This window comes from Anticarsia gemmatalis, chromosome 27 (genome assembly GCF_050436995.1).
Source record: "Anticarsia gemmatalis isolate Benzon Research Colony breed Stoneville strain chromosome 27, ilAntGemm2 primary, whole genome shotgun sequence".
Classification (NCBI taxonomy): domain Eukaryota; kingdom Metazoa; phylum Arthropoda; class Insecta; order Lepidoptera; family Erebidae; genus Anticarsia; species Anticarsia gemmatalis.
In genome coordinates, this window is record NC_134771.1 from 2,041,983 (window position 1) to 2,069,038 (window position 27,056).

The 27,056-nt window shown below is 34.9% G+C and overlaps 1 protein-coding gene across 1 annotated transcript; it reads left to right on the forward strand.

The window, feature by feature from the left end:
• The first annotated feature begins 10,259 nt into the window (after positions 1-10,259).
• On the forward strand, positions 10,260-16,349 carry LOC142984479 (uncharacterized). Its single transcript, XM_076132114.1, has 3 exons — positions 10,260-10,387; positions 12,714-12,883; positions 13,341-16,349. Exons 1-3 carry the CDS (start codon positions 10,373-10,375, stop codon positions 13,414-13,416), a joined length of 261 nt encoding a protein of 86 aa, XP_075988229.1. The 5' UTR covers positions 10,260-10,372; the 3' UTR covers positions 13,417-16,349.
• Positions 16,350-27,056: the final 10,707 nt, after the last annotated feature.

A 27,056-nucleotide genomic window follows, 5' to 3' on the forward strand; every position in this document is an offset into this window, starting at 1 on the left:
TATTTGTGGATCGCACAAATAATTGTCCCCTGTGGGAATCGAACCCACGACCTCCCGTTGTGGTATCGGCGTGGCGACCTAAACCACTGCGCCACGGAGGCAGTCAATGAAAATGTAATTAGCGACGGTAGCAAGCGCAATTTATAGCTCGATAGTGGTTAGCGTCTATTTATTATGCTTACTTACATTGATTTTATGCAATTTAGCACAAGGGAAGTTGGGATGTCGGAAATGGAATCCAACTTAGGCTTCTACTTTTTTCTAAGAAACTAGATTTACGCCCAGATCATAGGACTTGGTGAGTATGTTTATTGGTAGTATAGCATACTTAATAATAGTATAAATTGAACCCATTACTGTCCCACTGCTGGACAAGGGTCTTCTACCGGAATGAGAGAAAGGAGGGGAGGGATAACAAACCTTGCTTCCAAGAGCTCGTTGACGTCGCATAGCATATCTTGCACTGGCTAGCGATCATCCCAGACATATAATAAACACATACACAATGTACAACAGTAAGAATTGAACCATCAGAAAGGTTACCGGTTCGGTTCCCCAACGGTTAACAGCTTCCTCTTTATGGATATATTACCAATTATTGTAATATATTGTCTTATTGAAATATATTTAACTGTACACGTTTGTGTTTTGGTTGATAATGAGTTCCCAGGTTTGATATCCGAGTTTGTTTTTTTTGTAACTATTCTTTTACCTGCAGCATTTGTCGTCCCATCGGGCTATGATAATGTACCTATGTATTGTACACATATTTGGACGAAATGACCAAAGTCCTGTTCACTTATTCAAAACTAAACCCGCACTAAAAATTGCTCTTATGCATTGACTTTTACAAACATACAAACCATGGATACAAGGTCCAACCAGAACCAAGACTACAATTTCTTATCTATGGAATCTTTTTATCTGAATAAGAATCGAACCCACTACCTCCCAACACAATGATAATGAGGCCATCCATGTCTACCGTAGCCGAGTATAATTTAGGAAGAGTACTACAATCATGAACAAAATCGCTAATTAATGAATACCCTTTCTGAATAAATATGAAAATAAAATCAGTACAAAAATGGAGAATATTATACAGTTCACCTGTTTTTATGTTGTTCAGTTTAATCAGTAATTATAGGTTTGTAAGTGAAGAAAAGAGTAGTTAATTCATGCGGTTTTACTCGCGTTAAAATTCGAATTTAATCAATTACTAAGATAGTGTGTTGGACTCAAGACTTACAAATCTCCCTCGTTCCGTGAGGAAAGCTTTGCCCAGCAGTGGAATAGTATAAGGGCCGTTTTATTTTACTAGCCTTTACATACAACGTTCCGCATCCTAATCGGTGAAGCCATTTTGGAGTTATGCACGTACAAACAAACAGACAAATCTTCATAAACGAAACCGTTTCGGCTTCCGTTGCTTTCATAAAGAGCTTTACATTCTTTTTTCTTTTTAATTATCTTCAATTTACAGGCATCAACGCGTAGCAATTTATTTCATTATAAATACATGCGTAATTTTATAAACATAACCTATTGTTTTTGAAAAAATGGTTGATCCCATTATTTCCCCATTTACTTTGAGAAGTTGCAATATAAAACTGATTACCCATAAGTAAAAGTACCTATGTAGGTACATAAAATCACTCCTATTTTCCTTAGGATTAGGCAAAGACCAAAAAAGTAATAATTCCTACTTACATACCTATTGTTTGTTTGTTTGTCGTACGGTTAGTGGCCAACCTAGTGTCAAAGTTGTTCAAGCCGCCCGAGAGGCCTTTGACGTGGCTTAACGACTGTTATCTTAGTAGACAACAACCGGGACCGACTTTTAACGTGCCCCCCGAAGCACGGAGACGCCCAGTACAAATACCACTATGCGGTCACTCATATATGGAATGACCGCGCCAATGGTTGCTTAACCCACAGATCGTTAACCGACCGGTGAGCGCAACTGGCTATGGGCGCCTCCTCAAACATACCTCTAATAGTATTATTATGTCATCGGGATATAATCTGTCAGATTGCTAAACTTCTTCAAAATAGGTTCAGCAATTTAGCTGAAGTAAGCTAGAGATATAGATAAAGAAACAATCAGCCTAAACAAGAAGTCTGTCCTTTTAAATGGCTTAAAAAAAATACACTTTTTGACCCAGAAATCGTTCCCGAAGCCTAACAAACTCATTTTGTTAGGCTTCGGGACCACCAAAGTAGTTTAAATATGTGCCTATATTATCAAAAAGTTAAGCACCTTGGATTCGAACCCACACTCTATAAGGTCGTCGTTACCATTTCAGTGACATTGTTTTAATGGAAAATTGCAATAAAGATATATTATCTTTTAAAATATGGACTGTTACCTTATCTTAAGTGTTGAGAAAAGTTCATCTGATTAAATACTTATTTGTATCATATTTTTTCGTGATTTATTAAGTGCATGCGGTGGTGGAGGTCTCGAGTTCAAATCCCCGACAAAAATGCATCTCTCAATCTATACTAATAATATTATAAAGCTTGTTTGTTTGTTTCGACGCGCTAAACTCAGGAAATACCGCGAATTGAAGAATTATTTTACTGCTGGATAGCCTCATTATTGAGGAAGGCTATAGGCTATATATCATCACGCTACGACCAATAGGAGCAGAGTACCAGTAAAAAATGATACGAAAACGGGGAAAATTATGACCCATTCTCTCTTATGTGAGGCAAGCGAAGTTGCTCGGGTCAGCTTGTTATAAATATATTTTGTCTGTGCGGGAAAGATAGAATAAGAAGATCTATCTCTAATGGGCTGGAATATGCTTTTGTAATTAGCAGTTTGTTCATTATTCGGGGCCCAAAAAGGCTATTTTTGAAATAAAGTTTTATTTATATTAAAATTACAGGGCCTGAAACAATTAATAACAGAGTCGATCTGAAGGTAGCTTCTAACTGCCGACCTAAAGAATAGCGCAGGGTCGTAATTCGTAAAAAAAGACGTACTAAGACGTCTCTAGGTAAACCTTATTATTTTTCGGACCCTTTACAAGATGCCTTGAAGTCTTGCACCTAGTTACATGGTATTAACACCTACATACGGTACAATTAAGATGTTAATACGACCACACCTCGCGTTGGCACGCGGTAGTCAGCAGGGATTTACAGACGTCATACTGTGAGTATAGAGATATGATGAGAGGATGTGGTGTCGATGTTCTTTGTTAAAGAATTACGTTAAAGTTCACCCTCTTATTCATAAAAATATATGTAATGAAAGGCTTATAAAGTGTTTTGTTTCTTTCACTCCTTAGCGAAATGAAAAAGAGAAAACACATTGGAGTAGTTTTTTAACTAAAATAGGTCTATAGTGTGTTTATGAATAGAGGGTAAAACTAAAAAGATTTATTTCCTGTAGTCATAAAATCTATTTTCTCAATTAGAGATGTTGGTAATCAAAAATACGTACGTGAAATAGTATATAAATGTATCTTATATATCATATTTTTTGTTACATAACAATATGAAAGAGTCAGAAACATAAAGAAAAAACCAAGTTTAATAGTTAAGGCTTGCAAAAACAAAATCAAATCATTTATTCATTTAGATCAAATGCTGACACTTATGATAGTCAATGATACAGAGAGTGAATTTACCGCCAGTTTGAAAGGTAAGGCCTTTGTTTGTACAAGGGGAGGGGTGAGCATTTGGGGGTGCGAATAGGTGCGGGGTTGATAAACTCTTCGATGGACCGAGAATTGAACTTGATTCGTCTAGTGACAAACCTTTATGTACATTCAATGTTCACAAATTGCTCTATCTAGTTCTATGCCCCGACATAATTATTCGTTTTGAGTATAATATTAATCAGAAAAAGAAACATCGCACGACATCTTACCGCATCCATCTTGACCGTCTGTGCACACTACCTTCCCACATCAATGTAAAATCAAGTACTTTTTGTGATGCACTTAGAGTAATTAGTTCAGTAACATAGATGTATAAAAACTATCACATGAATATTGTATCCATTATCCTTGAGTTAGTTTTATTTGATTTATTGCAGTTTCTAAGTGTTTTTATTTAATTAACTAGTATGATAATTATTTGTCACTAAATTGGTGCCGTGATTAATCTTTTTAGAGGTTAGGTTCGATTCCTGTTTGGTGACTTGCGTAATTTTTGTCATGTGACTACTAATGTCCTCCTAGCCGATATACAGCTACGGCGGTCAGTTTCATTGAAACTGGCCATCTGTGCAGGACTTTGTTTATAGTGTCCAAGTGTGTGCACAATACACAGGTACACTCTCTATTCCATCACCCTCATAGTTTGGTGGGACGGATAACCGACACGACCAGTGAGAGGTCAGGCGCAGGACCGACGGCTTTTACGTGCTCTCCGAGGCACGGAGGTCTTCGACAATTCGAAATCTTAACAGAAAATCTCAGGAAAGACTTTTTGGCCCGACCCAGGATTCGAACCCGAGACCTCTCGCACCGCAGTCGCATATACTACCGACCGCGCTACAGAGGCAGCTAACTACTACTGGTGTTGATATTGCTTTATCTGTTGTTAAATTATTTATTGTGAGGTCTGAAGTTCGATTCTTGCGACGTAAAGAAACTTAGCTCAAATCTTTTCAGCATTCGTTTCAAGTTTGAAAACCTGAACAAATACGGGAAGTAATAGTACTAACTAATTTATTCCATAAGAAAACCCAACGAAATATTTTACTCTACTCTGAAATCAAACCTGTGATACAATCAATCCATTGCAATTAATGCATCAACATTGCTCTTTATGATTTTTTAGACAATTTAAAAAAAATATATTATCATACTAATATTATAAATGCAAAAGTTTGTACGTTTGTTAGGTAACCAATCACACCAAAACTAATAATCCAATTCTGATGTTTGATCTACATAAAATAGTATATAACCTAGATTAACATAGGATTACTTTTTACCACAGAAAATCTTTTTATGCCGACGACAGTCAGAAGTCTGTACATAAGCTTTGAAAATTGATTACTAATAAATAAGATTATTTTACAGTACAGAACTTATATAACTAAATATTTACATTAGATTATTAAAATTAAAACTATATATACACATTGACGAAAAAAAACAAATAAATAAAAAAAATAAAGAATATAAAAAAAGGAAGCGCGCTACGCGTCGTAGTACTCCTCCACATCGCTGTCTATCGGGAACGTTCCCAGAATGCTGGCAGCATTGCCACGTTGTATGGCAATGCTTAACCTTTGTCCCAAGAAAATGCCTGTCTGTACACATTTATTTCATCCACATACATACATTTCTTTAATTAAACAAAAATAATTAAAATAAAACTGTCGCATCGTTATCGTAGCTATCAGAATTCGATACCGAATCAATTTATAAGAAAAATACAGCCTTGCATTTCCTGTCAAAAATAAACAAACAAAAATACACCTTAACTTTAAGACATAAGGTCCAAATTCTTTTGACATACTCTAACATTTAACTATACAAAAATAATTAAAGAAAAATAGACTTTATCTCCCAAAAATAAAGATCAATTTTCTTTGTAGGTTTTCGAATGTTTTTTATTTTAAGTTCAAGTGAAATAGATTCTTATGCCTTTAAGAATAAGGTGTAAATTGGGTTGTATGGATTGGTGTTTAATTGGTACATATGTAAGGGATGCCAAATAAGGGTGAACAGGTATTATAGTATCGATTTACAGAGATGATACTGATGGGAAAATTATTGGGATTTTGAGAATTCTATATTTTAATAGGTGTGGAAGTTTTTCAATTTTGTTCTTACAATAATAATAAGGTCGCCCATCCTTTATTCGGCTGCGGCCGCCAGTTTTACTTAATCCCAACTTCCAAACTCCCAACATTTCACTAAACATTTATTTTGCCCGACCCGGGATTCCAACCCAAGACCTCTCTGCAATGGTCACTTACAGTACAGATTACGCCACAGAGGCCTGAGGCAGTCTATTTTTTAGTTTCACGTATTTCGTCGCCTGAAAGGTATGGCATGGCTTAACGACCGTTAACTTTAGAGACAAAAACTTGGAGAGACTTTACTATGCGGTCACCCATTTATAGAATGACCATGTAAACGGTTGCTTAACCCACAAGTCGTTTACCGATAGGCTATGAGCACTTAAAAAACCTAAATATATAACTCAAAGGTGACTGACTGACATAGTGATCTATCAACGCACAGCCCAAACCACTGGACGGATCTCGCTGAAGTTTGGAAAATGTAGGTAGAGGTTATGACGTAGGCATCCGGCTAAGACGGATTTTGATTAATTCTACCCCCAAGGAGATAAAATAATGGGATGAAAGTATGTATGAAACTATGTCAATTTTAAACCGATCGGGCTAAAACTTTGCATGCATAAAGCTATTATGACGTAGGCAGCCCCTAAAAAGGATTTTGATAAGTACTACCCCTTAGGGAAAAAAATAGGGGTTGACATTTTGTATAGTATGTTTTTAGATTTTCGACAGATTAACCGAGATTTACACATAGGATACTTTTTTTTACGGGAAACCTTTTCACGCGGACGAAGTCGCGGGCGGCTTCTAGTCTATACTATATAATATTATATAGCTGAAGAGTTTGTTTGTTTGAACGCGCTAATCTCAGGAACTACTGGTTCTATAGAAAAATTATTTCAGTGTAAGATAGCCCATATATCGAGAAAGGCTATAGGTTATATATCATCACGCTACGACCAATCGGAGCAGAGTACCAGTATATAATGTTACAAAAACGGGGAAAATTTTGACCCATTCTCTCTTACGTGACGCAAGCGAAGTTGCGCGAGTCAGCTAGTGTAGTAATAAAGTTAAATAATAATACGTAACGTGTTACTCGATATTCTGTAATGAATACAAAGTTCGTTAAGTTCTACTTATCATGTAGTTTGACCTTGCTGCCGTGAAGGACGCGACGTAACTAGATATTTTAATAATACTTTATTAATAAGTATCGTTTTTTGTACGAAAGATTGAGTAAAAAGACGCCGACCGAAAATTGTTGCGATGACTTTTACAAAGAAACAAGCAACGGACACAAAGTAAATTCAGACTTCAGACAACTGAAATACACAGCTTCTCTGATATACAAATGAAAGTTGATTTCATCTGAATTGACGTTAGTACCTATTACTATTCAGAATAACATTTTGAAAAAAATATCGGCAACAATGCGATTCGAATGTATTTTAAGACTTGAAGATTCGAGTACCTTTCCATAAATCTAATGATAAGAATCACGTATCTAACAGAATCAGGAAAAGCAAGATTTTAAGTTTTCATTATTTTTCTTTTACCATAGACCTGTTTTCCTACACGTGCCCTAGTTTTCCGTTAAACGTAAGGTTCCCATGCAGAGTTGATTTCAAGCGACTGGTTGAAAAAATGGATGGATACCGGTCTGATAGATCATCATCATCAACGTGGAGTAAGGTAAAGACAACGATGATGATAAAGAATCTACGCGTCTAGAGTTGCGGGTAAAAGCTACGAACACTATCAAAATAATGTCACATAAATCAAAATTGTCACCTTGTCTCTCGCCAGTTATGTCGCTACATAGCTATGCAAAGTTATTGCATATTAACAAATAATACACGCCCCTTCAATTACAGTATAATTCGACTGAACTATTTGCTTTAGACTGTTTGTAATTAGGCCAAAAACTATCCTACAAATCTACTTATGTAATATGTCATTATAAGTCTTTATGCTCTACGAACCCTGCGTAGTGCTTAATACACTATAAATTTTACATGAAAACATCTAACAAGAGTAACTTCGTTGTTTTCACGACAATTATTTTTGTGTATTTCTATCAATTAATATTTGCTCTTGGGTCGCGGGGACTTTTACAAACAGACAAACAAGGAACACAAAGTACAACCAGACCAGAAATAATTATTATTAATTGTGGTCCGCACAAATAATTTTATTGCTTCATGTAAGAATCGAACCCACGACCTCCCGACGCAACGATAGCGGCGTCGTGACCTAACCACTGCGCCACATTCAAAAATTTTATAGCAAATGATTTTTTATAGGATACAACCTAATTCGACACAGTCCATTGCATAAAAATACCTAAGTTATCTTGGATACAAAGTGAAACTATTTTATTAACGGTCTAAGGTCACATACCAACAAGAACATAAAACTATTCTAGATTTTATTAGAATATTAACTGGGTGCAACGATAGCCTAGTGGTTAAAGCATTCACCTTCCACACAAGTGGTCTAGGGTTCGAACCCATAGCAACACCAATGAAAATTTTAAGTTATGTATGTATTAGAAATAATTATCACTTGTTTTAACGGTAAAGGAAAACATGCGATTAAACCTTGCATGCTTCTCCAGCCCGTATTTGGTAAGCGTAGTGGAATCAAGGCCTAACCCTTCCCCAATTTCGGGAGAAGATCCTTACCCAACAGTGAGACAGATATGGGTTAAATTAATTTTCACTAAGTACAGACAATTAGTGCAAAGACGCAAATAGTCAGCTGCACTCACATGTCGGCAGATTGACAGTAAATTAAATAACCAGTGACAAGGAAATTTTAAACGACACTTTCTTGAATTCCATTAAGCGGTTGCCCATCTATCGGCTGTTAGCGCTAAGGATTGCTTACCTTACTGAATGATTTACTAATGTTACACACTATTATTACAAATAGGTAAACCTATCTTTCTTTTATGATTTTGATGAAATAGACGTAGTTAAATTAAACTTAAAATCATTATTTTTCGCCCCTGATTGCTTCAATCGCGCGGACGTTAGGTTCGATTCCCAGAACAGACAAAGACCTATTGGACTTTTCTGATTTGAAGAATTCTATGTTTTATAATATGAACCCGGAGCAAAGCGCCTCCAAATGGCAATAGGCCCGCCCCCTATTACAAGGAACAAACATAGCAAATAACGAAACGTGGGTGTATTTCATAGATTTTACAGTGGCTCCATGTAAAGCACTGGTATTCAGCTGCATCCGGTGAGACTGGAAGCCGACTCCAACATAGGTGGAAGAAAAGCTAGAATGATGATTACAAAAAGGTGGTCTTATATAGTTTTTAATACAATTTTACTCGCAACCGCACCCGCGTTTATTTAGTTTGCCAATAAAGATAACAATCGTTGAATAATCACTAATTACGAATCAAACCTTATTGATTATTTACCTGTTTAAGTAAACCTCATTAACAATATTAATTTAGTTTCCAATTAATGTGTTACTAACGACCAATTACTAGACTAGAAGCGTTTATTCACCGACTCGCCCCCTTTCAGTGCAATTTGGATAAAAAAAATGTCTACAGCAATTGACTTTAAGAAACGGTCAATTGCGAGTTAAACTCATTTTCGAAGGGTTCCTTACCATTCATACCTTTAAGCTATTTTATAAATATATATTCTGTGATTATTTCAAGCATATATTTGTAGCAATTATCAATGTCGAGCAAAAACAAGAAAAAAGAAGTTACGTTTGTTGTCTGGGACCCCTTTAAATATTTATTTTTTACTGTATTGTGGTATTTGCTGTTATATCATTTGTGAAAAAAACAACTGTCTAACTATCACGGTACATGAGACAGTGAGTCCAGGTGATAGACAGTCAACGAAGTTTTAGTAACGGGGTGCCGATTTATCCTTTAGTTACGGAACCTAAGAGGAGGTAGGAGATTCAACAAAAATAATTAGCCCCGAACTCTTGGGCTTTAGTCTAAAAGAAAGTGGTTTTTTAGCTCAGTCCATCACTATCTGTGAACCAAATTTCTATAAAATTCAATCAGTACTTTTGGCGTGAGTTTTGCGTGAAAGAGTAACAAACTTTGTCCGCATAGATTTCAGATACAATGCATCAAACAATCTCGTCTATAATTTTTATTTGGAGCCTCAAAATCTATTCAGGACATTTTGCATAAAAGAGAAACACATACAAGAATTTAAAATCTCTTCCCATTTCCAGGATAAAAGTTCCCCATGTATTCAGGCTATATATCTTTTTGAGCGCCACAATTAATCTAGAAATTTAGTACAAAAGAGTTATCTCATTCAAACCTTGAAATCTTATGCATATTTTTTTACTAATAATTATTGTCCCACTGCTGGGCAAGGGTCAACGAATGCTTAATAAAAACTAAAAAAGAATTTAATGTAAATATTTGCGCTATTTAATAAATAAGTAGTATTTTCGTCGTAGGGCGTAGACGTATCAAAACAAAGTTGTTCAACTGCGCATGTAAAATGCGCGTACGCCGGTATATAAGCGCTCGACGATTCTCAAACGATATCAGTCTCACTTTACGTCGAGAGGATAAACATACAAACATACAAAATGTTCGCTAAATTGGTGAGTACTTTTTTTTATATATATTTTTATTATTCTGCTCTTGACTTTGAAATAGTTTAATAGAAATGTAAAGGTTTCGTGTACTTACCTTTCTAGAAAATATTAGTGTGATGTTATATTGTATACATTCAATTCCTGAAAATTTTGGATCGGTTAGTAATTTTAAGATTTGTAGGAAAAATATAGTAACATTTATAAATTCAACAATTTCTATCCTTTTTAACTCTAAATAATAATAAAATAAACAACAAAAAATATATATTTTGTCTCTCCTGAATACTTACTATTTCTATTCCTTGCTTTTATTCTCATTATCTTAAAGTCACTTAAGCCAAATTTTACTTACATCAGTACAAGTGAAAAATCTACTTTAGTAAAAGATATCTTTTTTGGTCGAAAAGTCGGCTACTAATAAGTTAATAGTGCTCTTTACTTCAAATTATAAATGCGAAAGTGTATATTTATGTTCCGTTTTTACACTGAAATTCGTGAATCGACAAAATTAGCTACATTTGATATCGACAAGAGTAGCCCTTTTCCATGGACCCACCATGGAAAAGGCCTACTCTTAAAAAAATCAGCAATTCTGGGCTTATCGGAGTTTTAAAACAGATTAAAGCAAACTACTTAATTCGATTATTAGATAACTCTATCTGGATAGACCTATCTCTACCTAAAGATACAATATTAGCACTGGAGTTACCTACTTATATACGTGGGCGCTAAACAACAAACAATAAAACAAAATGACAACCACACATTATGAATTAATTAGTCGTAATTCATTAATGTATGTATTCATTCATAGATCAATCATAATTTAGAAGATTATGCTCAGTGTAGTTGTAATTAGAATAATTAGATTATAATGTCACGTTGTAGTAGTGTTTATTTGTCAAGTATTTAAATTTCCCGACTTACTTACAACATGGTGGCTTGGCTATCGAAATAATGCTCCTTTAAAATATTTATTTATTTATTTTATTAACATTGTGTTATTAGCGAAATTCTGCTTAAAGTCAGAATTGCCACCAAACTTAAAAAAACGTATTTCAAACACCTACATTATTTTTAAACTACGAGTAGGTCTTTCAATGTCCTTATTATACCTACTGTTAATGACTAAAAAGAATCATTATCATTCATTTTCTTTAACCCGTGCATGGACACTTATCTCTACCGAAATCTTCAAGTGATAGATAGTTTTGATGTGATTCTAAGATAGTTGCTGTAATCTTTGAGGGATCATCTTTTCATAACCTCTGATCTGCAGAGCAATAACGATTAAAGCTTAACTTGAGAAGCTTAACGCAACTTTGATTTTTGTCAATGCCATTTTGAAATGAATATTTGATGCCCAAGTAAGGCATATCGCAAAAAAATTAAGAAAGAGCAATTTATTGTAACCCGTGGCGCAAATCGCTACCCCTGTTGATCAGGCTAGCTATCGAGAAATATGTTGTAAAAACACGCCTTCTTCCCATACGGGTAAGCAGAGACCATAGAACGCCACTTGGTAGGTACGATCCTTACAAACTTCCTTTGCTTCATTCACATCCATACATGTTGACATACAGGACATAATATTAAATTTTTCATCTTGTGTTAAAACATCTAACAGCGAAAGGCAACCCTAAAAAAGTTATTTTAGTACTTGTCTTCTAATAGTTCTTGAAAGATTCAAGCCCAATTATTTCCTTCGTACCATGCAACAGTCTCGTGTAATTCATGACACTAGAATATTAAATTATTGCGATTAACCGTATCGACGCGTGCAATGCGATGTATTGCCGTTACGCACCGGTTCACGCCGTGTGCTAATTGAACGAAAGTGTTATAGATTCGTTTTACTTTATATGTAAAAGTGAATTTACTAGAACTTTTGTTAACATCAGAATGCTTTAAAATAGGACACTGGCTCCTAAGAATCTATAACATACGAGGTTGAGGGAAATAAATAAATTTTATCTATTACTGTCTTAATGATTGGCAAAAGGTGTTTTGGAGTAAAGAAAGGACTACCATGCCGGCTAAGTGCGGGTTGGACTTTAAATCTTTTTAAGAATTAAGTATTTTCATGACCTCTCAGGCATGCAAGATCATCACGATGATTTTCCTTTACTGCACGTACATAACTTAAAAGACATTTTTCTAGTTGACCACAAAAAGAAGTCGTCAGACGCTACTTTTGTCATTATTTTAGGATACTTGCTACAAAATGATGACGGGATGGAAGCATTATCTAAAATCTTCTAGAACCAGGATTCACTGCAAAACCCCATGAGTTAAAGTAGAAACAAATTTTAACCATCCCATTTCTCCTCAGTTGGTAATCTTCGCGCTGGTCGTAGTAGCCCTCGCCCGGGAGTACCCGGCCGGCGTGCACCCCGCCGTCTGCCCCAACTACCCGTTCTGTGACGCTGATGCCCTCGCCCGCCACACCCCTGATGGACAGCCCATCCCCCAGTGGGGATTCCCAGGAGTTGCACCTCTTGCGTGAGTAGACCATGACGACCTTTATAATGTTTAATATGGAAGATCAGCATCACATCTAAAACCTATAGCGCGATTTTTTACGCTCGGTACTATCGAGTAGTGAGCCTTTGAAAAAGTACTTGGAAAGATAGTTATTGCAGAATTAGCTTTTCATGTAAAACATCTAAATCAATTAATTTTTTATTGTTCTGAAGGAATTTCGTTTGGAGTCATAGTAACATTTGAAAATAAAAATTAAGCAGATTTGTAGACTATATACAATCTTGACAAAAACTAATCATATTGGCTTACTCTTATATTCATTTAAGAAATTATCCATAAAATAGAGGATCTAGGACAAGAACATAATACAGCAAATGCTTATAACAGAATCGTAAAGAGAAATGACACTGTGTTATAAACAAAAGCAAAAACTAAATTTTCCAATCCAATACTAATATTTTTTTGTTTTCCACAGCCCCGTACCCGCCGCTCCGAGGTACCCCGCCGGTCTGCCCCCAGCACTGTGCCCCAACTACCCCTACTGCTGGTAATCACCCCCTAATCACCGACAATTTAACGTCCATCACTTAAATCTTTATATGTAGTAGTATCACCAAACATACCCGCACACAGACACAACAACTAAGGGATTAAATATCGATGTGTGTACTCTTACCCACACATATGCAAGTGTATTTGTACACAAGTTTAATGTCGATGTGTGCGTGGAACTATCTTACTCACACATATGCAAGTGTGTTTACACACAAGTCTAATGTCAATGTGTGCGTGGAACTACGTTACCCACACATATGCAAGTATATTTTTTATACACAATTGTAGCGTCAATGTGTGCGTGGAACTCTCTTACTCACACATATGAAAGTGTGTTTGTATACAAGTATAATGTTGATGTGTGCGTGGAACTATCTTACTCACACATAGACAAGTCAATATAAAGACTCTTTCGTGTCAAAGTGTGTGTTAAACCATCTTTACACACAGATAGATAACGTATACGAAGTGAGTTGAAGGTACAATGTGTGTTTGTGAATTTTACACAACTTGTACTAATACGTATGTAAGATCAATGTCTATCCCAACTAGCACACAAGCTGCTTATACAGTCGTTATACAGCCTGATAGTTGCATAAGAGTCGTTCAAATGCTGTACAATTCTCTATAAGTTGTATACTAGCTATTTAAAAAACCCTTTAACAGCTAGGCGGGACAGTAGCCGTTTAGTAGGAAACTAATGACTTATAGTGATATATGAGCATGTAATTGCATCGCTAGACAGCCTAGGGAAGTATAACTGAGTTAATGGAATCTTCTATAACACCGTTAACTGTATAAGGGGACTTTAGGAGATAAAGGAGTTTAAACGGAGTTATGCGTTGCGCTTATAGCGCTCAAGAGCGTAAATAAGCTTTTTGTAATGCCTTAGGTTCTATAACAGATTTTTTTAGGGCTAGTGTATTACTCATCTATAAAAGAGTTGCGTAGGTCTTTAATAGCGCCTTGAGCGTTATATCAGATATTTATATGGCTTCTGTACGGCAAATAGATGTATAAGGTATCATTCGAAACATTTTTACAGCCATGGGGATTACAGAATTATGTTAAGCACCTAAAGCGCTATAACCGAGTAATATACCTTTATACTAAAGCTTAAAATTATTATCATAATATATTTACATAGGTGCAGTGGTGGTTCAGTCTGTCAACTATTTTTAAAGAATAAAATAAAATAAATAAAATAAATAAAATAAATAAAATAAATAAAATAAATAAAATAAATAAAATAAATAAAATAAATAAAATAAATAAAATAAATAAAATAAATAAAATAAATAAAATAAATAAAATAAATAAAATAAATAAAATAAATAAAATAAATAAAATAAATAAAATAAATAAAATAAATAAAATAAATAAAATAAATAAAATAAATAAAATAAATAAAATAAATAAAATAAATAAAATAAATAAAATAAATAAAATAAATAAAATAAATAAAATAAATAAAATAAATAAAATAAATAAAATAAATAAAATAAATAAAATAAATAAAATAAATAAAATAAATAAAATAAATAAAATAAATAAAATAAATAAAATAAAAAAATAATAAAAATGATTTTCAAACTATTTTAATATTCAACGACTGACCCCTAAAAGTACGAGTAAAATGCTGTTGTGCGACCAAAACAATAAAATTATATTGAAGCACTCCTATGCCACAACTGCAGAACCTTGAGGTCTACAACAGCGAACACTAGAGCCTTTGTACAGCTTAAGCCGCTAGAGCAGATGTAACCAACTCTGAGAGGTGCTTGATCAAGGCGCCATTACAGCATTTGGTAAACATATTTTTTGAGGTTATTACGATCTTTTGAAGATCATATAAATCTATAGCCTGGTAACGTTAACATAATTAAAATCATTTTTTAGTACCTATAACCCTAATTAAACTATCTGTAACCCTCAAAGTCTTATTTATGTTCAAAATACAATTTCCAAATCCACATATCTATATAATTTTTGCATTTAAAACTGAATATTTTGAGGGCGCATGAAAATATTGACGAAAATATACATATATATTGACAGCAAACTGGAACTCGCACTTTCATATCACATACACAAAGAAATAAAAGCGATAGACTACTTGTTATTTTCATAATCCAATCCGTAAAAATAAAATGTCTCCTCATTTGTCACTGATGATTCATTTTAATACAATATATTTAGTTTACACCATAATAAACCGACCATATTACTAATTTAGAGCGTTAGCATTTATAACCGTTACACAGTAGCGCTAAAATAAGGTAAAGGTGGTATAATCGCGCTGCAAGAGCTTTTTCGAACGCTCGTGGCGCTAACCACCTCTGTACAACAGCTGGTAAGCGCCACGAAGCTGCGAAAAAGCTCTTGTAGCGCGATTATACCTCCTTCATCTTATTTTAGCGCTCCTGTATTACTACTATACTACGTACTATTATAATTACTATTTACGACCACTGTAGATCCAATATCGAGCTATAAGCTGGACAGTATGGGCCTATTTGACGCTACAAGAGATCTGTAGCCGCTTATAGAACCACTATACTTCTTACTAAGGAGCCTAAGGCGTTATAAAAATCCTTTAACCGGCCATTGTGCAGCTTGTTATAGCGCTTGTGTGCTAGTTGGGATGTGTGTTATATACTACTATATATAAAAATTAAGGATTCCTATGCTTCACAAGTTATTTTTAAATAACAATAGAAAAAAATGTTAAACTTTGTTACCACAAAAACATCGTGGTTTTAATAAAAACATTATTTTCTTAATAGCTTACTGTAGAAACAATCGGTGTAGATTATTTCGTTCAGAAACACCACTGCCATTGTGTAAAAATGTAAATAAAATATTTGCATTTCATTATAATTTTGTAAAAACATTGTAAAATTGTAAATAAACAAGATATTTTTATATATTTCTGTCGTTTTTTTATCCTTTTCTTTACCAATTGTTGAATTTGCTAGAAGAATATGACACACCCTTTAAATGACCATAATATCATCAAAAAGACTGCAATGGATGAGATTGGCTCATGACCGTAAAAAGTGACGTACTAAAAGAAGGCCTATTCTGAACCACGGGTAAGAATGGGCAGAATAATATATCTATGTATCTTTTCAGCCCTTTTCCACCGACTGTTGAGTATAAGCCTCCCCCTTAGTATATACAATTTTTTAACGTTCTTGCGCTTGTCTCGTCCAAAAATATATGGATAGATAGGTATAAAGGACTATAAAACTTTCTATAATAATATACTTAGCAACAAGCAAAGTCAACCAAAATGTAAGGTACTAGTAACCGGCACTCCTGTATTACAAATATGATATGATCAATGTAGCAAACGAACTCCGTAAAGAACGTACCGAGTGGCGTTGTTTTATCGGGTAAATGAAATTGGGATTTTAAGCCTGAAGGACTTAAAGCATGTTGGGATATAAAAAGTCGTATGAGACAGTGTACCCAATCCTACTAATATAACGAATGCGAAAGTTTGTAAATATGGATAGATGTAAGTATGTTTGATACTTTGCAAAATTTTATAGTTGAAATCTAGATTGACACGTAGTGCCTATACTTTTCACCATGGAACATCTTTATACGGGGCGAAGTCACAGTTGGAAGTCAGTATAGATATAATAAGAAACATCTATGTGTTGATCCCACAAAATATGTTTTCCGCGTGGGAATGAAACACACCTTGAGCAGATTTAGAGGTACGAGAACTACCTTCACGATTTTACTAGCATTATACAGACGTACCAAATATGCGGAAGCAATTTTTATTACACCTCTGCAATGAACTTCAAAGAAAATATTAAGTACCTGCTACTTATTTGTAGGTGTACATACATTAAGCATACGCGAATGTCTGAATTGCAATGAAGAGTGTCACTGCTGCTAAATTTATCAGCCCAAGTACACAGGTTTTTTAAAGTTCTCTATGGTTAGGCTTTCGTGCCTCAAAGCGATGCTTTCGGTTCCATCGCTCGCGGCCTTGTATCTACCATTCCGTTACGTAAGATACTTTTGCTTATAGGATGATACATAAAAGAAATACTTTACCTTTGTAATATACATTCACATAGCCAATAAACATCTTATGTTTTTGCCTGCGCACCTAAACCTTTTTCAGATATCGCTCATTCATATTCACGAACACGCATTAACATGGTTCCCTTACGATAATGTTTTTACTATTACATACATACGTAATATCACGCTTGTTATACCCAAATGTGTATGAAAAACACCCACATTTCATTATTAACTATGTTGATCTCATGTAAGGGGGCGAGCCTATTGCCATATACCGGGCACGTTACCACACTCCGGGCTACTATTGAGCAATATTCTAATAAAAAATTGTCTGACTTAGTTATTTTTTCTGACCTGGGAATCCAACCGGAGACCTCTACCAGCAATTGCATACTTTACAATCCGCGTCACGGAGGCAGTCTTTCTTAAGGCAGAAATCGCAACAGGATACTTTATAACAATAATAAATCATACCAGCTCAAGACAAATTAAATCAGCTATCAGTATTTCGAACCAAAGTAGGCATTGTATTATAATCACCCAAGTTTGGTATAATTGCCAGTCCGTGTATCCGAACGTGAAGTAATGGCGCGCTGTCAAACTGACAGCTGACGTGGATTGGCGGGAAATGCAATAAAAATATTAATTGCTTTACATTGAGTAAGGAATTTAGTAATTTAACTGGTTATAGATACTAATATGTACAGTTTGGTATATTACAAATTCGAACTAGAAAAAGTGAAATAGGTAACATAAACTACAAAATACAGATTTGAGAATCTCCACTTTTTTAAGTCGGTTAAAAGTAGACCTTTGGTGGCCTAAGTACCGTCACCTGTGTCATTTTTACTTTGCCACTTAAACTTTACTAACTGAAAAAGGTACGTTTTATCACTAGCATTTATATTTGGCAGGTATATAATTTCACATAAGTCATCTTTTTAAGGTCCCATATCCAAAGGGTGCAAACGGAACCCTACCACTAAGCCTCCACTATCTATCCTTCAGTCTGTCTGTATGTCCGTCTCTTCGTCCGTATCTCATAAATCGTAATGCTTCGATAATATTATCAATCCGCGACTACATAAACTCGAAAGCCCATAAAAGTATCTCAACTACAAGAACATCAACAAAAGATTAAACCATTCGGCTTCCTTAACTGTTTACATTAATCATATTCAATTTAATACACGAACACATTAATCTTATGGTAGTTATAATAAATTGCAGTACATAGCACGGAATCTTTTATACGCTTTTAAAGTGAGAACAACATGTCATTTTGGGTGATAAAAATTGTTAATTGGTTGTTAAAGCCTTGGGGCGTACCTTTAAAGCGAAATACACATTATAGCACGGCGATATTATAGTATAGTCAACTGTGGCTTACTTTACCTGTGGTTTGTCTTAGTAACTTTACCAATAGGGTACATTATATAATTACAAATTTGTTTTAGTTTAGAAAAGCGGTACAAAAGCAAAACTATCATTAAGCCCCGGTTTCTGAGGTACATTTAACGGAAGTTTATCTATTCAATAGCGTTAAAACTCATATAAAGAAAACGCTATTGAATAGATAAACTATCCCTAAATGTACTCTATAACCGGGGGTAAGTAATGGCCCCACATAGAGCTCCATACTAAAAAAACATAAAAAAACACGTCTATTGCATGGGGATCCCCCTTAATTTTCAGTATATGTTGCTATAGCGGCAACCGAAATACATAATTTGTGAAAATTTCAGGTTCTACGCGGTTTATGAGATACAGCCTGGTGGCAGACAGACTAACAGACAGACAGTGGAGGCTTAGTAATAGGGTTTCGGTTTCACCCCTTGGGTAGGGAACGCTAAAAATGATTATTTGACCCTTATTACACTTTAAAGTTTCAACCAACCATGAAACCTAACATTTATTTTATGATTAGGATTCGGCACCCCAAAATAGGGTTCCATTGACCACAATTAATTAATCATTAGCAATTCAAAGGAATGATTATTCTTTTATGATTTTAAATAGACTACTCCGACCTTTTTATTATATTTTGCACTTTAGTAAATATATTTTGTTTACAAACAATACAATCATTTATATTTATTTATGCCCCAACTATCTATAAAAACGATCGCAATAAATTACAATAAAAACAATACGGTTGCCGCCATTAATGATTCATGACGTTAATTTAGGCGGGAAGTTCTCAACTGTCACAATGACAGGCCGCCATTTTGAATAGCACTGGCATGCACGCATCAGTCAATGGACTTGATATCAGACAGCCTTGAGTTTAATGTAGGTTTGATATGTTTTATGTAGAATGTAGTCAAGCACAAAAATATTGTTAAAAGTTTTAAACTTTCACGTTACGATTATCATGCAACGCGAAAGTATAATATGTAAGTATGAAAATCAATGAATTGTAATATAATAAGTATATATATGAAACAAACCGATCGAATAGGACTCTTTTTATTGTTATGTGTGTACAACACAGGAACACTCTATTCTATCACTCTCATAACCAGGTGGGACAGATAACCGACACGACCATTTAGACGCAGCGCTGACTACGTGTTCTTCAGGACATGGAGGCCTAACGACCTAACTTCCTATCTCCTGGCATTAATTGAGAATTTCTAGACAGAAAAACACAAAAATCACTTTTCAGACCAACCCAGTATTTAAACCAAAGACCTCTGCGCGGCATTTGAAGTCAAATACATTACCGACCGCGCCACAAAAGCAATATATAAGTACTAATTCTTGGTTCACTTTTGTCATCACTTTTCACTCAAAATGTCACATGCAATTGACATAAAAATCTGGTCGCATACCATCTTACTTCCTGCTACATTAAAACCTTTTTACGTATATATTTATGTAGTACTATGATTGAGATATATTAACAACATTTTGAAACTTTGGGTGGCCCGGTAGATAAATAAACGACTTTTATTTATGAGTTCAAACCTTATATGGAAATTATAAAATACTTGTACTTATTTTAAAAATGTAGGTTATTATTATACTCGGTTTTTCCAGCACAATTTATTTAATACCACATACATAATATTGCGCCTGTTATACCCGAATATGTAGGCAGAGGTGTATGAAACACACACATGCTTTACCACTAAAAATCTTAGTCCCGTGTAATAGGGGGCGAGCCTATTGCCATACGGGTACTTTATAAAACCCTGGGCTACTGTTAAGGAATGTCTAAAAATATATAACTCAAAGGTGACCGACTGAAATAGTGATCTATTAACGCACAGCCAAATCCACCGGACGGATCGGGTTGAAATTTGGCATACAGGCAGATGTTATGACGTAGGCATCCGCTTAGAAAGGATTTTGATCCATTCTTCCCTCAAGGGGATAAATTAAGGGGTGATAGTTTGTATGTAACTTCTGCCCTAAGTCATAAACCACGCACACGAAGTCACGGGCAAACTAGTAATTAAATAAATAGTAATTTGCCTGACCCGGTAATTTAACCCGAGACCTCATAATCAGAAGATACGGTAATTTTCCAACCGAGATGTAGTCTATAGCAAAATTAAATAATGTCCCACTGCTGGTCAAGGGTCTCCTCCTGTAATGAGGGAGGGGTTAGGCCATGAGTCTTTGCATAACTTCAAGAACTGTTCTAAACAACTCTCAGGCCTTGAGTTGCATCACAATGTTTTCATTCACAGTTGGAGCCAGTCGTAAGTATATCTAATACACACATAACTTTGAAAAGTCATTGGTGTATTGTCTCGGTTTCGAACCTGCAACTACTTGAAGGTACCAGAGATAAGTAAAATGAATAAAAAGCATGTAATTGGATAGCGTGTTTAAAGTCAGTTTGTCATTTGATTCAATCATTATAATTGGTTGCCCGTCAAGAATTGTAGTGAAAAAACGTTTTGTATAATTACTGCAACGATACGCATAACGGTTTCATGTTACAAGACTTCCACTGTCGAAAATATTTCAGTGTTTCAGTGATCATTTATAGAGAATGCTTCTGGAAATTTCTGGGTATTTATAAAAGCGAATTTTGGGGTAAAAGGGATTATTATAAATGACTCATATGGCACTGTTTGCTTGTAATTTAAATAAAACAAAAAATATGATTGTCTCCGTGGCGCAGTGGTTTAGATCGCCCCGCCCGCGCCATGCCGCTACCATTCCATCGGGAAGTGGGTTCGATTCCCACACGGAACAAATAATTATTGTGCGATCCACAAATAGTTGTTTCGGATTAGTTGTACTTGTGTTCGTTGTTTGTATGTTTGTAAAAAGTCTCCGCGACTCAAGAGCAATTATTAGTGCGGGAGCTGTTTTAAAATAAGAGACGCTAAAACTTCTGTAGCAACGGATTTTCATGAAAATAAGAACATTGATAGTTTATCCCCTTAAGATACTTGTACCAATTTCACGCGGACGAAATTATGAGCAACTAGCTGACCCGCGCAACTTCGCTTGCGTCACATAAGAGAGAATGGGTCAAAATTGTCCCCGTTTTTGTAACATTTTTCACCCGTACTCTGCTTTTATTGGTAGTAGCGTGATGATATATAGCCTATAACCTTCCTCGATAAATGGACTATCTAACACTGAAAGAATTTTTCAAATCGGACCAGTAGTTCCTGAGATTAGCGCGTTCAAACAAACAAACAAACAAACAAACAAACTCTTCAGCTTTATAATATTAGTATAGATATCTAGTTTCCAACTTAAGTAACAATTAAATATAATATCTAGATTCGAAACTCTTTTAATTTCAACTTCAAGACTGCAGCACGAAAGACACAATCGGCGTCCTTCCAGTATTCAACTCCGGGTGTACTTTGTTAACCCTATTCTTCCTCTCTTTCGCACTCTTCACGTTATATTCCATCAGCTGGATGCTGTACTGCTCTTGCAACAGTTTTCTGAACGTAGACAAGATGGCCGCCGTGGAGTACACGCCATCTGTCAAGTTGTCAAGTTTGACAGCGATTTTGGCGCAATTTTCTGATGTCATCTGAAAAAAACATTGTACTCAAAGTGATAGTGTATGCGACTGCAGACCATAGGGTCTCGAGTTCGACACCCAGGTCGTATAAAGCGATATTAGGAATATTCTCAACAAACCACGCGGCTTCGCGACGTATAATTTGGAAAATGAAATATAGATTTATGAAAAAAATAGCCTTTATTTGTCTCGGTTTTATTCAAAAGCAGTTCAGTGGTTAAGCTTTGAAAGCACAAACAGATGAATAGACAGACTATAACCCAGAACTAAGTTTCTTGCCCGCTATTTAGCAACAGGATTACATGGAACTGACTTTATATAAGGCGAAACATAATCGTATTTAATACACCTCTGCCTACACCTTCGGATATAAATGTCGTGATGTACATACCTTATGCACGATCGGTCTTAGTTTGTCTAACTCCTTGTTAGTTTTCAGCGCTTCAGGCACAAGATGCCTAGATTTCAACCAAGCGTAGTTGCTCGTCTCCCGAAGTGATTCTTTCAGCAGCATTTCAGCCTAAAATAAATATTTCGTTAATTAACTGATAGTGGCTTCTTTGCAACTTTATTAAAATAAAATAAAATCAAATGCTTATAATGGTGACGTAGCATCTGCTACGAATCTATGCTACGAATGTGCTACGTGTCCTTCAAGAGTGTCCTTGCTACGAATTTCGCTACGAATCGTAGCAAAAATGTTAGAATTTTTTTTAAGTTCTATTTTTACTACTATTTCAAATATTTTATTACATGCCCATTTTATGAAAATAATATTGACGTTTTTTACTTTTTTACGCGTGACTGTCCCACTACTGAGCAAGAGTCTCCTCAAGTCCTCATAAACGAGGAAGGATTTAGGCCTTGAGTCCACCTCGCTGGCCAAGTGAGGACTTTGTTGCATGCCGAAATGTGTTAATTTTTTTTCATACATAAATACATAATAATATCACCTCGTCTTTGTCCCATAGGGGTAGGCAGAGACCAAAGAACGCCATTTGATACAATCCTGGAACGTGGTCCGTCTCCTGGTAATAAGCTACCTCTTCACCAATTTTCAGCCAAATCAATTCAGCCGTTCTCTACTTATAACTAATGTTACTAACACAACTTTATTTTATGTGATATACATAATATATTATGTGGTATATTATTAAATAAAATAAATACTTACATATTCCAACAAATCCGAGGGCGAGAAACAATTTTCCGAAGCGACCATTTTTCACCAAAAGCACGTTATATGCTAACAAAAGCAAAAAAGTAATAGAACGAATATTATTTACAGTAGCTTTCATTTTCATATTATTATCATTTCGTCTGATAAGCAAGTTCTGTGAAATGTTAATTAAAATGATATAATAAGTATCTTCTATGGGCTTTATTATCAAAAACTACTTGACTACTGATATCTAAATCATTATTAGGTGCTGAAACCTTGATTCTATGAGTAACGTCTGCGTAGACTGATTATTTAATTTAATAAATAACCTATCGCTTGGGCCGGATGTACCTACTTAATAGTATATTTGGAGGACACAGGAGCAATTCTTAATGCTGGAGTTGACGTTTTTTTAAAGCTATTTGTTTATCAAATACAACCTTATTTCTCTCCCTCGCCAACAAAAATAAACTCAAATCTATGATAACCTGAAGTAACCTGTCAAAATTGACACACAACTCGGAAAAATGTTGTAGAATCCATCAAACAATACAAAATTTAATTAAAAAACCAATAAATGGAATCAAAATAATATGTAACTTTTTAAAACACTCGATCAAGATGGCCGGATAAATACTAAGGACAATATAACCAATTTATTTTTAACAGATAATCTATAATTTTGAAATCATGGACATGGTTTATACTGCAAGTCAAGCCAAATTGATTCGAGAAGCTATGAAAAATATATGCACAAGACTCCGCATTTGTATGAGAGCATTATTTTGTATTCCATTCGACCATATAATACCTCCAAATTTGACTAAAGTGAAGTCAATAAAATCACAAGTTACTGTAAAGGAACTAAGGTTTGAAGTACTCCCGAAATCAAAAGTAAGTTTAAAAGAGAAGCCAGAGAGATCTGTTGAAGAAACTCCAGAAATAGTCCCATGTGTTGCAGAAGGAAATGTGTCAGACAATTTCAAGACAAAAAAGTCTAATAGACTGTTCAAAAGAAATAAAAAAGAAAAGAATGAAGGGAAAAGGTTTCTAAAAGCTAAGAAAGATACATCAAAAACTTCGGATAAGATCAAAAATATGAAGAAAACAAAATCTGCATTGAAGAAGGAAAAAAATGGCGTCTTAGAAGAGAAAGCGCGGGAAATTTTGACAGATTTGACAGTTGTAGGCAATGAAAATGACGATTCAGCCGGAGACGGGCCCGCAGCTATTGCGAAATTAAAAAATTGGAGCGACATACCAAGTGGTATGAATTCTAAGGCAGACTGTAGCTGCACTTTTGTCGATTATTTTAGTAAAAAAAGTTATAAGAAGCGTAAAGAATAATTGTAATGTTGTAATAGAATAGTGTGTGTTCCAGTACTTGACTATCTAAGCATAAATTTCTATGAATAAATAAAAATAACTAACATAAATGAAGGTCTTATTCTTATCTTTACGGAACATAAAGATGTACTTATGACAATTCATCGTCGTTCAAGATAAACTACCACTTTTTTCTAAGAACAATTTGAGTAGGAATTTAGCCCTTCAAATGGCGTTAATCAATCAGTTTTTCGACGGCTAGTTTCATTAAAACTAGCCAACGGTGCAGAACTTTGTTTTCAGTGTCCAAGTGCGTACAAAATACACAGGTACACCCTCTATTCCCTCACTCTCATAGTCCGGTGGGACGGATAACGGACACGACCAGAGAGAGTTCAGGCACAGGACCAACGGCTTCACATGCTGTAGCCACGTAGATCTACAACCTCATATCCCAGATTTTTTTAACGAAATTCATATTAATTCAGATTTTTTTAGGTATCCTTAATCAAACTGTGATCTTAATGAAACAACATAGTAATAAAACAATTTTATTTCATAATTAATTAAATAAATAATTTACAAATACTTTGGCAGGTGCAGTGATGTAAACAGTATTGTGTGTATAAAAAGAAAATAGTGACGTAATTTTATATAAAAAAAATATCTTAACCGATGAGAATGCTTTAAAATAGTAAATATAGATAAACTTTTATATTTTTCTTTACAATTCCCATAACAAGAATAGTTTGTTTGTGAGGACATCATAGACATACAAATTAAACAACCTTAAAATAAGATTATTCAGTCGACCGATAGCCGCAAATTGCAAACCGCATACGATTGCGAACCGCAAAGATCAGGGGAACTATCACGTATTTCAGTTGACAACTACTTAAAAGCCTAAGACTATAGTAATTAACACGTTACGTCAAAGCAGCAATGTACTATATAGTGACCATCAATTTGACGTACACTAGTTGTCAACTGAGACACGTGATAAGCCCGCAGGTAACTGTAGACCACAGATCGCAGAGAGGGTTCTTAAAACTCCAAACAATTGAGTTTTTAAAATAAAGGATTTTAAATAGCCATTATAATTTTTCTGTGTTTGGTAGTCAGCTTGTATAGGAACTATTGTAACAGCTTCAATATAATAATATAAGATCAATAAATATCCGTTTTGTACATATTATTCGCAAAATAAATTATGTATTTTTAATATCACAGCAATATAAATAAAAACCCGTTGAAAAAATCAAATTTAAACTATTACTGTCCCACTGCTGGGTAATGGTGCCTTCCCGGAATGAGGGAGGGAGTACACAATATAAATTAATTAATTTAACTAGTAACCCTAAGCCCACGAACGCCATCTAATTTGAGCTAATATATCAATTGACATAATTTTATAAATTTATACTAATTCTGACAACACATACGATGTATGATATTATAGTCCAACAACTTTGTAGAGAGCCTTGTATGCAAAGTTCGCGTTTAATAACGTCAGTAATCTGTAGGCTTTTGTAGCTGACGGTGGTTTGTTTAATACAGCGATTATATTTTAGGAATTTTAGGAACACAAGATTACTATAAGTTTCACTGCTGGGCAAGTGTCTCCTCTTACGAAGAACGAGAGAATATAACATAATTATTAATTATACATAATATCACGCCTTTTTTCATAGGGGTATACAGAGACCAAAGAACGCCACTTAGTATAGGTGCCGCCAAACAACTTGAACAATTTCGCTACATCTTAGTGAACGATTTTTAGGTCAGTTTAGGTATAATAGTTTTGCGCAAAGGCGAGGGCCTTTCAGCTTCGACCACTCGACTGGTATAACAGCCAACCACGTGTCCCCTGCACTGGCTCTACATTCTGTTTAATTTCTAATACAGAAAATTATGTTCAAGTTGTTTGGCGACGTCTATACGATCCTTACAAACTATCAAGATAACTCGTGCATGGCCAAGGCTCTCTACTAACTCCTGATGGACTATAAGTGGTAATTTCACAAGTCCGGGATAACGTATAGATAAAGAGATAGTTAATGTATGAAACAACTGTCAAAACTCCGCCGGTTATG

Excerpts from the sequence above, each read along its gene's own strand:
- LOC142984479 (XM_076132114.1), top strand. Across the intron at positions 12,884-13,340 it reads CCAGGAGTTGCACCTCTTGC|CCCCGTACCCGCCGCTCCGA; the intron begins GTGAGTAGACCA and ends TGTTTTCCACAG.